This window comes from Gorilla gorilla, chromosome 1 (assembly GCF_029281585.2).
Source record: "Gorilla gorilla gorilla isolate KB3781 chromosome 1, NHGRI_mGorGor1-v2.1_pri, whole genome shotgun sequence".
Lineage (NCBI taxonomy): Eukaryota > Metazoa > Chordata > Mammalia > Primates > Hominidae > Gorilla > Gorilla gorilla.
The window spans coordinates 234,224,600-234,239,966 of NC_073224.2; the positions used below are offsets into that span (position 1 = coordinate 234,224,600).

Sequence of the window (15,367 nt, forward strand, 5' to 3'; positions counted from 1 at the left end):
CTGTGCAGCCCAAGCCTCCCCAATGAGCACCGCCCCCTGCCCTGCTCCACAGCACCCAGTGCCATCGACCACCCAAGGGCTGAGGAGTGCGGGCGCACAGTGCGGGATTAGCAGGCAGCTCCACCTGCAGCCCCAGTGCGGGACCCACGGGGTGAAGCCAGCTGGGCTCCTGAGTCTGGTGGGGACATGGAGAACCTTTATGTCTAGCTAAGGGATTGTAAATACACCAATTGGCACTCTGTATCTAGCTCAAGGTTTGTAAACACACCAATCAGCACCCTGTGTCTAGCTCAGGGTTTGTGAATGCACCAATCGACACTCTGTATCTAACTACGCTGGTGGGGACTTGGAGAACCTTTGTGTCTAGCTCAGGGATTGTAAACGCACCAATCAGCGCCCTGTCAAAACAGACCACTCTGCTCTACCAATCAGCAGGATGTGGGTAGGGCTAGATGAGAGAATAAAAGCAGGCTGCCCGAGCCAACAGTGGCAACCCACTCTGGTCCCCTTCCACACTGTAGGAGTGTTGTTCTTTTGCTATTTGGGTCCACACTGCCTTTATGAGCCATTAACATTCACCGTGAAGGTCTGCAGCTTCACTCCTGAGCCAGCGAGACCACGAACCCACCAGAAGGAAGAAACTCCAGATGCGCCACCTTAAGAGCTGTAACACTCACCACGAGGGTCCGCGGCTTCATTCTTGAAGTCGGTGAGACCAAGAACCCACCAATTCTGGACACATCTGTACTAAAAATACAAAAATAAGCCAAACGTGGTGGTGCATGCCTATGGTCCCAGCTACTCAGTGTGGTTGAGGCAGGAGAATCGCTTGAAACTGGATGGCAGAGGTTACAGTGAGCTATCACACCACTGCATTCCAGCCTGGGCGAAAGACCGAGACTCTATATCAAAAAAAGAAAACAGAAGGCTGGGCGTGGTGGCTCACTCCTGTAATCCCAGCACTTTGGGAGGCAGAGGCGGGCAGATCACGAGGTCAGGAGATCAAGACCATCCTGGCTAACACAGTGAAACCCCGTCTCTACTAAAAATACAAAAAATTAGCCGGGCGTGGTGGCAGGCGCCTGTAGTCCCAGCTACTTGGGAGGCTGAGGCAGGAGAATGGCGTGAACCCGGGAGGCGGAGCTCGCAGTGAGCTGAGATTGCACCACTGCACTCCAGCCTGGGCAACAGAGCGAGACTCCGTCTCAAAAAAAAAAAAAAAAAAAGAGCTCTCCCTTTCCCTCTCCTCCCTCTCCCTCTCCTCCCTCTCCCTCTCCCTCTCCTCCCTCTCCCTCTCCCCACGGTCTCCCTCTCCCTCTCTTTCCACGGTCTCCCTCTGATGCCGAGCCGAAGCTGGACGGTACTGCTGCCATCTCAGCTCACTGCAACCTCCCTGCCTGATTCTCCTGCCTCAGCCTGCCGAGTGCCTGCGATTGCAGGCGCGCACCGCCACGCCTGACTGGTTTTCGTATTTTTTTGGTGGAGACGGGGTTTTGCTGTGTCGGCCGGGCTGGTTTCCAGCTCCTAACCGCGAGTGATCTGCCAGCCTCGGCCTCCCAAGGTGCCGGGATTGCAGACGGAGTCTCGTTAACTCAGTGCTCAATGGCGCCCAGGCTGGAGTGCAGTGGCGTGATCTCGGCTCGCTACAACCACCTCCCAGCCGCCTGCCTTGGCCTCCCAAAGAGCCGAGATTGCAGCCTCTGCCCGGCCGCCCCCCCGTCTGGGAAGCAAGGAGCGTCTCCGCCTGGCCGCCCATCGTCTGGGATGTGAGGAGCCCCTCTGCCTGGCTGCCCAGTCTGGAAAGTGAGGAGCGTCTCTGCCCGGCCGCCATCCCATCTAGGAAGTGAGGAGCGCCTCTTCCCGGCCGCCATCACATCTGGGAAGTGAGGAGCGTCTCTGCCCGGCCGCCCATCGTCTGAGATGTGGGGAGCACCTCTGCCCTGCCGCCCTGTCCGGGATGTGAGGAGCGTCTCTGCCCGGCCGCCCCGTCTGAGAAGTGAGGAGACCCTCTGCCTGGCAACCGCCCCATCTGAGAAGTGAGCAGCCCCTCCGCCCGGCAGCCACCCCGTCTGAGAAGTGAGGAGCCCCTCCACCCAGCAGCCACCCCGTCTGGGAAGTGAGGAGCGTCTCTGCCCGGCAGCCACCTCGTCCGGGAGGGAGGTGGGGGGGGGTCAGCCCCCCGCCCGGCCAGCCGCCCCGTCCAGCCAGCCGCCCCGTCCGGGAGGGAGGTGGGGGGGTGGGTCAGCCCCCCGCCCGGCCAGCCACCCCGTCCGGGAGGTGAGGGGCGCCTCTGCCCGGCCGCCCCTACTGGGAAGTGAGGAGCCCCTCTGCCCGGCCACCACCCCGTCTGGGAGGTGTACCCAACAGCTCATTGAGAACGGGCCATGAAGACAATGGCGGTTTTGTGGAATAGAAAGGGGAGAAAGGTGGGGAAAAGATTGGGAAATCGGATGGTTGCCGTGTCTGTGTAGAAAGAGGTAGACATGGGAGACTTCATTTTGTTCTGTACTAAGAAAAATTCTTCTGCCTTGGGATCCTGTTGATCTGTGACCTTACCCCCAACCCTGTGCTCTCTGAAACATATGCTGTATCCACTCAGGGTTGAATGGATTGAGGGCGGTGCAAGATGTGCTTTGTTAACCAGATGCTTGAAGGCAGCATGCTCCTTAAGAGTCATCACCACTCCCTAATCTCAAGTACCCAGGGACACAAACACTGCGGAGGGCCGCAAGGTCCTCTGCCTAGGAAAACCAGAGAACTTTGTTCACTTGTTTATCTGCTGACCTTCCCTCCACTATTGTCCTGTGACCCTGCCAAATCCCCCTCTGCAAGAAACACCCAAGAATGATCAATAAAAAATAAAAAATAAAAAAAAAGAAAACAGAAAAACAAAATTCTTAGTATAAAAGTCTTGAAATCACAGAGTTCTGACTTGGACTGCCCCTGCTTCTGGGAGCTACAGATCATGCTGTGGGCTGCCTCCACGGTCTGGTAACTCAAGGGTGACCGGGGTGAGGCACAGTTCCTTCAGAGCTACCTAGCTGAGTGTAAATGGGTTGTTCAAATTGCACTGGGGAGCCGGAGTTGCGTGAGTTTTAATTTAAAGATGTAAGTACAAATCTATGTGCACTGTAGAAAATTCGGAAAAGGTCCAACTGCCTAGCAAGTAAAAAGCTGTCATTCCAGCATGTGGGGGGTGACCGCTTCTCCCTTCTTGGGTGTTTTTTGGTGGATTTTTTTTGGTGACCCCGACTGGCCTGGACTCCATTCAAAAGCGCATCTTGTGCAGTAAAACACGCATGTTTCAGGGCTCCTCACTGCAACATGTGCACCTCCAGGCTGGCGCTCAGCGCTCCCAGTAAAAGCTGCAGTCGGCGGTGTAGATAGTCGCGGGCCTTTCCTCCTCCCCACCTCGTGACGCTTTGTGCTGCTGAAGGAAAGCCCCGTTCCATTCCCCGTGTCTTCCCAGCAGCCGCCACCAATGCTCCTTTCTAGGAAACAGCCTTCCATTCTCTCTTAGGGCCGATCTTAGCGAGAGCCGCGACGCGGGCGACTGGTGCCGGGGTGGGTTGGGGGCGGGAGTGGGAATCAGGCCCCACTGCCAGGCGCCCGGGCCGCGCCTTCCGCTCTGACCTCATCCGGCCGCCCAGGCACTGGGCGCGGCAGCGAATCGGCGGCGCGGGCAGCCGGGAACGCCCAGCACAAATATTTACCGCCGCGCGGACAGTGAGGGCCCAAGTCCGCCCTGCTCCGCCACTTGGGCCGCCCCAGACGCTTCCCTCGGGGCTGCCACCGGGTCGGGCGCGGCTGCCACGGCTCGCGGGCCTTCCCCGCACCGGCGCGGCCCAACCGCCACCGAACCTTCTGGAAGCGGCGCCTGCCTGGGCCCTCACGCCGCCAGAATCGTACGCCCGCGCGAGCTCTCTGCAGCCTTGGCGGCCTGGGAGGCGGGGCCCGGGGTGGGGCCGGCGCGGGGGCGGGGTCGGCGCGGGGAGGCCGCGTGCGATTCGCCCCCGGCGCACAGGCCCCGCCTCACCAGCCCCATCGCTCCACCTCTGCCCTCCCCCTTTATGGCGCGGCCCAGGCTCATTCATTCCGCGCCGGGCCTGCCAGACACCTGCGCCCTTCTGCAGCCGCCCGCCGCATCCGCCACCGCAGCCCCCAGCATGTCGGGCCCAGACGTCGAGACGCCGTCCGCCATCCAGATCTGCCGGTAAGAGAGGGCCCGCGCGCAGCCTGCAGCGGCCAGGCGCGCCGGTGACCGCCCCCGGCCGCCCCGCTTGGCCCTGTGGTCCCCACCCGCCGAGGCCGCCCCCGCCCGCCGATTCCCCGCACGGCCTTCCCCGCCGCCGCCTGCGGCCGGGATGCGACTCGTGATGCCGCACAAGCCGGGCGGCCCCCGCCTGCCTCCCGCCGGCTCCTCCTGGCCGCATCTCCAGGGCGGCGGCCGCGCCACGGGCCGTTTGGGCGAGAAAGCCAGGCAGGGACGGGGCGGGCGGAGGTCAATGCACAGCTCCAGAGCCCGGCGACCGGCGCCCGTGGGCCGCCCCACCTCGGGCCTCGCCCGAGCATCGCGGAGCCTCAGCCCCGTGGTCCTGCTTAGCCTCCTTGAGGATTCGGGATCGTTACCTCGGTGGTTGTGCTGCGCTAACCAAAGCCCCCAGAAGTGGAGGGGAGGTGCCCAGAGCCGCGCGAGCCCCTCGGTGGATGCTCCCGTGGGAGGAGGTTGCAGAGCTACCGTCTTCAGTGCACTGCTTCGGTTTGGGGGAGGGCAGGTGTTGAAAGGAAGAACAGATAATACTGTCTACCTCTAACAGTTTACTATCAAGAAAAGGGAATCAGTGGTCTGTTGAGCCTGAAAGCATCTTACCCAGTAGAGGCAAAGGGTTGTCCTTCTAGAGCACCCCCTCTTCTTCCACCAGGTAATGAGTAGATAGATGCAGGCCCCCAGAGGAAGCTGGAGGCTGGAGATCATGAACAAGCTCATTTCCCATAGGAGGTGGGGAGGGCAGCCTCAAGGTTACTCTGCAGTTCTCTTCGGCAGAATCGGAAGCAGCAGGCTGGCATTTGTGCATGAGCTAAGTGAGGACAAGGAGTCTAGGTTTTCAGTCCCTGCACACAGGCTCTGTGGCCTGCGACCGGTCCTATCCTGCTTGATGAACTACCAGGAGTGAGAGCTGCTTTCTGTTTTGGTAGTGGGTTCCTCACATTTGGGGGTTGGGCATCACAGACTGACCTTGGGCTCAAGCCAAGTCCAATAGAAGCAAGTTACTTTCCTGTAGATGTTGACATCTCCAGGAAGGCTGGGCATATAGCAAGTCCTGGGTCTACGGCGCTCCTTGACTCTCAGTCTCATCTTCTGGCCTGGTCGAGGGCCTCTCCTTACCTCAAGGTCGGTTTTGACTTTTCCAGAGGGGGAACGTCTTTGGGGGAGCCCTGCCCCTTTGACTTTAGCTGTATGGCTGTTCTGCTCCCATCGACTCTGGAGGTGGGGAAAGGGGGGCAAAAAAAAAAATGGAAATAACTGGAGACAGACAGCCTGCATCAGGTTCCTGAATCAGCTCTGCTGAGTATTGGCTGGGAAACGTGGGTCCATGGTTTGCAAAGAGCTTATACCTGTCTCATCCCACTTGGTTTGCCCAACTTCCCTGGGAGGTTGATGGTCGGTAGTGCCACCCTTACCTGTGTGGAGGAGGAAATGGCAGTTTTGGGAGTTGAGTAACTGTGTAAGGTCATCCTGCTCCAGGAGCTCCAGGGACAGCCCCTGCCCAAGTCTTCTGACTCCAGATCCAGTGTTCTTCCCATCCCTATCCTGAATAAAGGAAACCTTGATTTAAATCTTCCCGTGGAAGGCTGGCCTTTTATTTACTTCTTCAGGATGGTGAATAGCCAATTTATACATGTTGTCTTTTTTCACCCAGCTTCTAACAGTTACTAGATTTTTTGTTTTTTGAGACAGATTCTCACTCTGTCACCTGGGCTGGAGTGCAGTGGCCCGATCTCAGCTCACTGCAACCCCTGCTTCCTGGGCTCAAGTGATTGTTGGGCCTCAGCCTCCTGAGCAGCTGGGACTACAAGAGTGCGCCACCACGCCTGGCTAATTTTTGTGTTTTTAGTAGAGATGGGGTTTCTCCATGTTGGCCAGGCTGGTCTCGAACTCCTGACCTCAGGTGATCTGTGATCTGCCCGCCTTGGCCTCCCAAAGTGCTGGGATTACAGGTGTGAACCACCGCACCCAGCTGGAAAAAGTTCTTGTGCCTCAGCCTCCTGAGTAGCTGGGACTACAGGCATGCGCCACCACGCCCAGCTAATTTTTGTATTTTTAGTAGAGATGGGGTTTCATCATGTTGGCCAGGCTGGTCTTGAACTCCTGACCTCAGGTGATCCTCCCACCTCAGCCTCTCAAAGTGCTGGGATTACAGGCGTGAGCCACTGCTCCTAGCCTAGTTACTAGATTTTTGTATAGCTTTAGACACTTCCATACAGTAAGTGTGTGCTTTTTGTTTGTTTGTTTGTTTTTGAGACAGTCTCGCTCTGTCACCCAGACTGGAATGCAATGGCACGATCTCAGCTCACTGCAACCTCTGCCTCCTGGGTTCAAGCGATTCTTCCACCTCAGCCTCCTGAGTTGCTGAGATTATAGGCACCCGCCATCATGTCTGGCTAATTTTTGTATTTTTAGTAGAGACGGGGTTTCACCATGTTGGCCAGGCTGGTCTTGAACTCCTGACCTCAGGTGATCTGCCCGCCTCGGCCTCCCAAAGTGCTGGGATTACAGGCGTGAGCCACTGTGCCTGGCCCGTGTGTGCTTTTTCTTACCCACTGTAAACCAAGTCTGGTATCTCAGCTTCACAATTGCATATTGTTTCTTTTTTTTTTGGAGATGGAGTCTCACTCTGTCACCCAGGCTGGAGTGCGGTGACACACTGTCGGCTAAATGCAACCTCTGCATCCTTAGTTCAAGTGATCCTCCTGCCTCAGCCTCCCGAGTAGCTGGGACTACAGGCGTGCACCACCGTGCCCAGCTAATTTTTGTATTTTTAGTAGAGATGGGGTTTCACCATGTTGGCCAGGCTAGTCTCGAACTCCTGACCTTAAATGATCTGCCCGCCTCGGCCTCCCAAAGTGCTGAGAATTACAGGCATGAGCTACCGTGCCTGGCCAATTGCATACAGTTTCTAAGTGGCTGCCTTGGCCAGACGACTGGTGAGCAGGATGCCTGGCTGCCCCTGCTCATAAGTGAGCAGGTGAGCCTCAGGTGCAGAGCGTGACTGCCAAAGGAGTAGGCGGGAGTGGTGGTAGGGGTAGGCCTGTGAAGAGAAGGCTGTGGTCCCATCGGCTTGACTCAGAGAAACCGCAGGACACTGGAGAGTGACTGTACTAGGATGGGGAGCCCTTTAAGGACATCTGAGCTGACACCCCAAGTTGAAAGAGGAGCTTCCTGGCCTAGCACAGCCAAGCCCATGAATTTAACAACGCTTTACTGGACACTGCCAAGAAGCATAGCACCAGGAGGGAAACGTGTGGAAAATTTGGCCCCTGCCTTAAGGGGTCACAGTCTAGCAGGGGTGAGAACGTCCAAATTCCCACCATCTTAGACACAATGGTCACGTGTTCTCAGTTCAGACACTGTTAAAGGGATAGGGGCTTTCTTTTCTTTTTTTTTTTTTTTTGAGATGGAGTCTTGCCCTGTCCCCCAGGCTAGACGCCATCTCGGCTCACTGCAACCTCTGCCTTCGAGGTTCTACTGATTCTCCTGCCTCAGCCTCCTGAGTAGTTGGGATTACACACGCCTGCCACCACGCCCAGCTAATTTTTTTGTATTTTTTTAGTAGAGATGGAGTTTCACCATGTTGGTCAGGCTGGTCATGAAGGGAACAGAATTTTTAATTGCATCAATTTAAATTCAGGTGGGTAGCCACCTGTGGCTGGTGGCTATCTTTTGGGGAGTGCGATATGTAGAGAAATTTAAACATCAATTTACTAGTAGGTCTGTGGGGGGCAGGGTGTTCCTAAAGGAAGCTCCAAGGCTTTCTGGGGACTGTAGCCAGCTCTGGAATAACCATGCTGATGGAGGGGGACCTTGGCATGGACACAACCCAGCAGGCAGATAACTTGGCATGCTTTATTTATAGGTAGATGTGTGAAATCTACAAGGTTTTTTTGTGTTTTCTTTGCTTGCCATGCGCTTAGATGCAGATCTACCAGGAAGTTTCCTGAGATCAGGAATTGTGTTGTACCATGTGCTACCATGAATACCTAGAATAGTGTCTGAGGTCTGGTTGACAGGTCAATAAACAGCAATTGAGTGGCTATGAGTTTCAGTATGTTATGGGGTTAGAATTATTTCCCCCAAGGGAAAAGACAAAGAGGGGCTCTACCTTTGTCTTTTTTTTTTTTTTTTCTTGAGACAGAGTCTCACTCTGTTGCCCAGGCTGGAGTGCAGTGGCGCGATCTCGGCTCACTGCAAGCTCCGCCTCCCGGGTTCACGCCATTCTCCTGCCTCAGCCTCCCGAGCAGCTGGGACTACAGGCGTCCGCCACCACACCCGGCTAATTTTTTTTGTATTTTTATTAGAGACGGGGTTTCACTGTGTTAGCCAGGATGGTCTCGATCTCCTGACCTTGTGGTCCTCCCACCTTGGCCTCCCAAAGTGCTGGGATTACAGGCGTGAGCCACCGTGCCCGGCCTTTTTTTTTTTTTTTTTTTTTTTTTTTTTTAAGAGAGTCTCACTCTGTCACCCAGGCTGGAGTGCAATGACAGGATCTTGGCTCACTGCAACCTCTGCCTCCCCAGTTCAAGCAATTCTCCTCTCCTCAGCTTCCCGAGTAGCTGGGACTACAGGCACCCACCACCACACTCGGCTAATTTTTGTATTTTTAGTAGAGACGGGGTTTCACTGTGTTGGCCAGGCTGGTCTCGAACTCCTGACCTTAAGTGATCTGCCCGCCTCGGCCTCCCAAAGTGCTGGAATTACAGGTGTGAGCCACTGCACCAGGCCGGGCTCTGTCTTTGGTTTTATAATGAAATTAATGAAAAGAAAGAACCTGGCCAGGCACTGTGGCTCACGCCTGTAATCCCAGCACTTTGGGAGGCCCAGGTGGGCGGATCACGAGGTCAGGAGATGGAGAACATTCTGGCTAACACGGTGAAACCCCATCTCTACTAAAAATACAAAAAATTAGGCGGGTGTGGCAGTGTGTGCCTGTAGTCCCAGCTGCTGGGGAGGCTGCAGGCAGGAGAGTGGCATGAACCCGGGAGGCGGAGCTTGCAGTGAGCTGAGATCCCGCCACTGCACTCCAGCCTGGGCGACAGAGCAAGACTTGGTCTCAAAAAAAAAAAGAAAGAAAAAAAAGTTAGCTGGGCGTGGTGGCGGGTGCCTGTAATCCCAGTTACTTGGGAAGCTGAGGCAGGAGAATCGCTTGAACCTGGGAGGCGGAGGTTGCAGTGAGCCGAGATTGTGCCATTGCACTCCAGCCTGAGCAACAAGAGCAAAACTCCGTCTCAAAAAAAAGAAAAAAAAACAAAGAAAGAACCTGATTTACAGAAGCCACACTCAGAGCTTGTATTCTGGAGCATTCCGCAAAATGATTTATAGTGCTGGCTCTCTTGCTGCTGGGATGTGGGGACCCTGGGTGAAGATGCAGTCTTTGTAACCCAGAGAGCCTGTGCGTGGGGAGGACTTTGTCTACCCACTCTCCAACCTCACGCTGTAAGTGGGCCACTTAGCCTGGCATTGCCCTGGAATTGGCACCTGCAGCTAGCTGGCTCCCCAGTTCTGGTCAGACCAGAAGTGGCTTTCTCCTGTATGACCCACCTGGCCTGTGTAGCCTGCACCAGGGGGTGACCCCATAGGCTGTCTTGCCATCCCACCCCTTGGCCTCTCACTCTCAGAGCCCTCCTGGGGAGGGAGATCAAGGATGTGCCTCCCCATCCTTGGACCGCTGCGTGGGAATAACTGGGGAAGTCTGTTACAAATACGGGTTTTCTGCATGTGAACAGTACTTCAGCAGAGAGTCAACAAGATGAAGATTGAGGAGATAATGGGGAAACTTGAATAGTCCCTTGATAATGATTTTAAGGAGTCACTACTTTTTTTTTAAGGTAGGATAATTGTTTTGTAGTTTGCTTTTTTAAACCAGCTTTATTGAGATATATTTAGAATGCATACACAAGTATTTGAAACATACAGTTTGCTGAGTTTTGATGAGTGTGCACACTGAGTAGTGGCCGGCCCAGTTGTGATGTCGAATATTTCCAAACTCCCCAAATTCCCCTACTGTTGGCCCCTGGCAAAAAGATCTGCTTTCACTCACTCGCTGTGCCTCTTCTAGAATTTCGTGTCGATGGAACCGGATCGAGCTCAGTGCTGGGCCTCGCTCCTGTGTCCCCGTAGCCCTGTATTACCCTGTTCCCTGCACACTGCAGTTTCTCTTCACCAGGCCACAAAGACTTGGGATCTCGTGAATGAAGTTCACAAATGCAGATTTCAATTCATTTAGGACAGAAACGTGAAGTCACTTGCTATTTAATGATATTAGGAATTTGGATGATATTTTAGATGAGATCTTTGTTTTGTGGTTTTTATTTTTATTTGAGACAGGGTCTCGCTTAGTTGCCCAGGCAACTAAGTGCTGCAGTGGTGCAATCATGGTTCTCTGCAGCCCCAACCTTCTGGGCTCAAGGGATTCTCCCACCTCAGCCTCTTGAGTAGCTGGGACTACGAGTGCACGCCTCCGTGCCTGGCTAATGTTAAAAAGATTTTTTGTAGAGACATGATCTCATTTTGTTGCCCAGGTGGGTCTTGAACTCCTGGGCTCAAGTGATCTTCCCACCTCGGCCTCCCAAAGTGCTGGAATTGTGGGCATGAGTCACCATACCCCTCCTTTAGGTTTTTCACAAGGAGCTTTTATCTTTGAGAGGAAATGCAGACATATTTACGATGTCATACTGGGAAGTCTGGGATTTGCTGCAGAATAACCTGGCATGGGGAGCAGGTGGGAGCAGAGACCAGAGGGGCCCTGAGCTGATTGTTTTGGGGCTGCTTGATGGGGACATAGGGGTTCGCTCCCTCCTCCCTCTACTCTTGTAAGCATTTGATGTTTACCACAATGAAGAATAAAAAGAAAACCAGGCTCCTGAGCCTCCACCCCAGAGCTACTGCCTCTAACTCCAGGGGCGGGGAAGGTCAGGGAGGGGTAGGCCCAGGAATCTGCATTTTCCTCGGCCCTCCTGGAGCTTGAGGGCCACTGTCAGAGGAGGGCCAGGCACCTGCCGTGTTGTGCGGTGTGTTGGCCTTCCTCGGCTTCCCCGCAGCCTTCCAGCTCTCCCGGTGCCTGTGAGCCAAGACCTCTCTGCCCAGGTGAAACTCCGCCCAGGTGGAACTCATTCTTTTACTTGCCTGAGGGCCAGCCTGTGTGGTGCGAGGTTTAAGGTCCTGGAGGTGGGAACCCTTATGAGTGTTGCTTGCGGCCCCACCCAGTTCATCCTCTCCCGCAGAGGGGTGGTGGCCCTGTCCTGTTTCCCTGTCTGTGAGTTCAGGCCGAGTCATGGATTCCTTGCATCACTGGTCTTTTGTAGAGAACATCCTGTGATCCAGTTCTGGAAGCCGAGGAGGCGGCTTGCTGGGGGCTGGTGGGGGAGGGGCGGTCCTAGGAGGAGCAGGAGCCTGGTGCTTTCTATCAGGGAGGGATCACACCGGCTCACTGCTGAGCCGGCCAGGCAGACACAGGCTTGGACTCTGCTGGGCATCGTGCTTGTCACTGGGTAAACAGTTTGCCCACTTACCGCAGGATGAAGCTGCTTGCCAGGGCTCTCCGGCTCTGTGAGTTTGGGAGGCAGGCATCTTCCAGGAGGCTGGTGGCTGGCCAGGGATGTGTGGGGCCCCGGTGAGGGTGCTGCGCTCCCGTCCAGGTGGTTGGACCCAGGGCTGATCTCCCACCCTGTGGAGCCTGCATTACTGGAAGGTAGGATGACTGGGAATATTTTGTGCCCATGGTGTCCCACTTGCGACGCCGACTGGGCAGCCAGGGCCTTGGGCCACATAACTTGGAGGAGTTTTGGGGAGGGTAGTAGGGCCGGGTGTTGGATGAGCTGTGCGTTTTGCTGGATTGAAAGTGCCCACTTAAGTGGCCATCCTCAGTGGAGACCTGGCATGTTCTTCCCCTAGGGACCAGCGGAACACCCGGGCTTTGTTGGAGGAGGTGACCTGGCAACCCTGGGCTGTGGGAATCTGGGCCTCTGCAGATCAAGGCTCCTGCGAGCCAGCAGCTGTGCTGGCTCACAGCTGGCAGCTGGCATCCGTGCCCTGCTTTGTCCCTAGGCTGGATGTTGAGCTGTGATTTTAGACCACAAGGTTGGTGCGGGGCCAGAGGAAGCTGTTCCTGCACGATTGGCTGATCCTAACAGTGCAGCGTTGAGCTGCTTACAGATGGCTTTTGCATACTTTATTTCTCCTAAACTTTACAGAAACTCTGTTGAGTGGGCATACATACCTCCCCCTTCGTGCCAGCTTTATTGGGTTATAGTTCGCATGCCATACAATTCATTCACTAACGTGTACAAGCTAGTAGATTTCAGTTTTATGTTCACAGAGCTGTGGGATCATGACCTCCATCAATTTTGAAAGGGGTGGTAGGAGGATTTTTTGTTCTCCTGACATGGAGCTCCCCAAGCCCTTGGGACCTTTGTAGTCCTGAGAGTGTCTAGTATGCTAATGAGAGAACTGGTGGCTGGGGGCCCTAGATATAGCTTCAGGATGGGAGCTGGTCTCCAGAAAGACCAAGGGAGGATTAGCGGGTTAGCGCTTTCAACCTTACCTTCCTACACTGCAGAAGGTAGTGCCAGACTTTACTTGAATTGTAGGACACCCACCTAGTGTCGGAGAGTTGGAGAAGTGGGGTTGAAAGAGACACCCATGTTTGTTATTAAAAGCATGAGTAAAAACAGCTCGCCTAGGAATATGATTTTTGGGTCATATGGTAATTTTGTGGTTATTCTCTTGAGGAATTACCAGACTGTTTCCAAAGTGGCTGCACCATTTCACATTCCCACCAGCAGTGTAAAAAGGATTCAATTTCCCCATATCCTTGTCAACACTTGTTATTATCCATCTTTTGAATTCTAGCCATGCTAGTAGATGTGCAGTGGTATCTCACTGTGGCTTTGATGTACATTTCCCTAATGAGAGAAGATGATACTGAGCATCTTCTCATGTGCTTATTGACCACTGTGTATTTTTAGAGAGCTGTCTAGTCAGGTCTTTCCTGTATTTTCCAATTGGTTTAATTGTCTTTTTGTTGTTGAGTGATGAGAGCTCTTTATATATTCTAGATGCAAGTCTCTTCTCAGATAAAATTTTTTAATTAAGAAAATTTTCCAGTTCAAAAAAGTTGTCAGCCTGGGCAACATAGCAAGATCTGATCTCTATTAAAGATTAAAAAATTAGCCAGATGTTAGCTGGGCGTGGTGGCTCACACCTGTAATCCCAGCCCTTTGGGAGGCCGAGGCGGGTGGATCACGAGGTCAGGGGATCGAGACCATCCTAGCTAACACAGGGAAACACCGTCTTTACTAAAAATACAAAAAATTAGCCGGGTGCGGTGGCGGGCTCCTGTAGTCCCAGCTACTTGGGATGCTGAGGCAGGAGAATGGCTTGAACCCGGGAGGCGGAGCTTACAGTGAGCCAAGATCGCACCACTGCACTCCAGCCTGGGCCACAGCAAGACTACGTCTCAAAAAAAAAAAAAAAAAATTAGCCAGATCGGGGTAGGTGGGGTGTGCCTGTAGTCTCAGCCACTCAGGAGATTGAGGCAGGAAGATTGCTTGAACCCAGGAAGTTGAGGCTGCAGTGAGCTGATTGCACCACTGCAATCCAGCCTGGGCAACAGATCAAGACTCTGTCTCTCAAAAAAAAAAAAAAAAAAAAAACTGTGTTAAAATACACATAATATATAATTTACCGTTAAAAAAATCTGCCATCAGGCCGGGCGCGGTGACTCACGCCTGTAATCCCAGAACTTTGGGAGGCCGAGGCGGATGGATCACGAGGTCAGGAGATGGAGACCATCCTGGCTAACAAGGTGAAACCCCGTCTCTACTAAAAATACAAAAAATTAGCCAGGCGTCGTGGCAGGCGCCTGTAGTCTCAGCTACTTGGGAGGCTGAGGCAGGAGAATGGCATGAACCCGGGAGGCGGAGCTTGCAGTTAGCCGAGATCGCGCCACTACACTCCAGCCTGGGCAACAGAGCGAGACTCCGTCTCAAAAAAAAAAAAAAAAAAAAAAAATCTGCCATCTTAGCCGGGCATGGTGGCTCACACCTGTATTCCCACCACTTTGGGAGGCCAAGCTGGGTGGATCACCTGAGGTCAGGAGTTGGAGACCAGCCTGGCCAACGTGGTGAAACCCCATCTCTACTAAAAATACGAAAAATAGCTGGGCGTGGTAGCCCACGCCTGTAGTCCCAGCTACTTGGGAAGCTGAGGCAGGAGAATCACTTGAACCTGGGAGGCGGAGGTTGCAGTGATCCAAGATCGTGACATTGCACTCCAACCTGGGTGACAAGAGCAAAACTCTGTCCAAAAAAAAAAAAAAAAAAACCCTGCCATCTTAATGATATGTATATATGTATATGGTTAAGATGGCAGTTTTTGTTTTGTTTTTTAAATTGAGACAGGGTGTTACTCTGTCTTCTGGGGCGCATGTGGTGGTGCAATCTCGGTCACTGAGCCTCTGCCTCAAGTGATCCTCCTGCCTCAGCCACCCGAGTAGCTGGGACTACAGGCATGTGCTACCACACCGGGGTAATTTTTGTAGTTTTTGTAGAGACAGGATTTCGCCATGTTGGCCAGGCTGGTCCCAAACTCCTGAGCTCAAGGGATCTGACCATCTCGGTCTGTCTCCTAAAGTGCTGGGATTACAGGTGTGAGTCATAGCGCCTGGCTACCATATACGTATTTGTAGCCATATTTTCTTGCTCTGTCACCCACTACGTCTCACTATGTTTCCCAGGCTCATTTTAATCATTTTTAAATGTCCAGCTCAGTTTTTTTGTTTTGTTTTTTGTTTTTGAGACAGAGTCTCGCTCTGTCGCCCAGGCTGGAGTGCGGTGGCACAATCTCGGCTCACTGCAAGCTCCGCCTCCCGGATTCAAGCGATTCTCCTGCCTCAGCCCCCCGCGTAGCTGGGACTACAGGTGCCCGCCACCACGCCCAGCTAATTTTTGTATTTTTAGTAGAGACGGTGTTTCACCATGTTGGCTAGAATGGTCTTGACCTCGTGATCCGCCTGCCTCGGCCTCCCAAAGTGTTGGGATTACAGGCATGAGCCACCGCGCCCGGCCAAGTCTTGCACTTTCGCCCAGGCTG

The 15,367-nt window shown here is 53.9% G+C and overlaps 1 protein-coding gene and 1 long non-coding RNA gene across 2 annotated transcripts in view; one reads left to right on the forward strand and one right to left on the reverse strand.

Moving 5' to 3' along the window:
• Positions 1–3,078: 3,078 nt before the first annotated feature.
• ACOT7 (acyl-CoA thioesterase 7) overlaps positions 3,079–15,367 on the forward strand; it is a 134,277-nt gene continuing 121,988 nt past the window's right edge. Inside the window, exon 1 of the mRNA XM_031016091.3 lies at positions 3,079–4,213. Within this exon, the coding sequence (XP_030871951.1) occupies positions 4,071–4,213 (143 nt within the window). The 5' untranslated portion in view covers positions 3,079–4,070. The remainder of the gene's footprint in view (positions 4,214–15,367) is intronic.
• LOC129532689 (uncharacterized) lies at positions 5,009–12,146 on the reverse strand. Its single transcript, XR_008678535.2, has 3 exons — positions 11,788–12,146; positions 5,683–5,812; positions 5,009–5,482 (listed from the first exon to the last, which is right to left on the reverse strand). It is a non-coding gene; the product is annotated as an uncharacterized lncRNA (long non-coding RNA).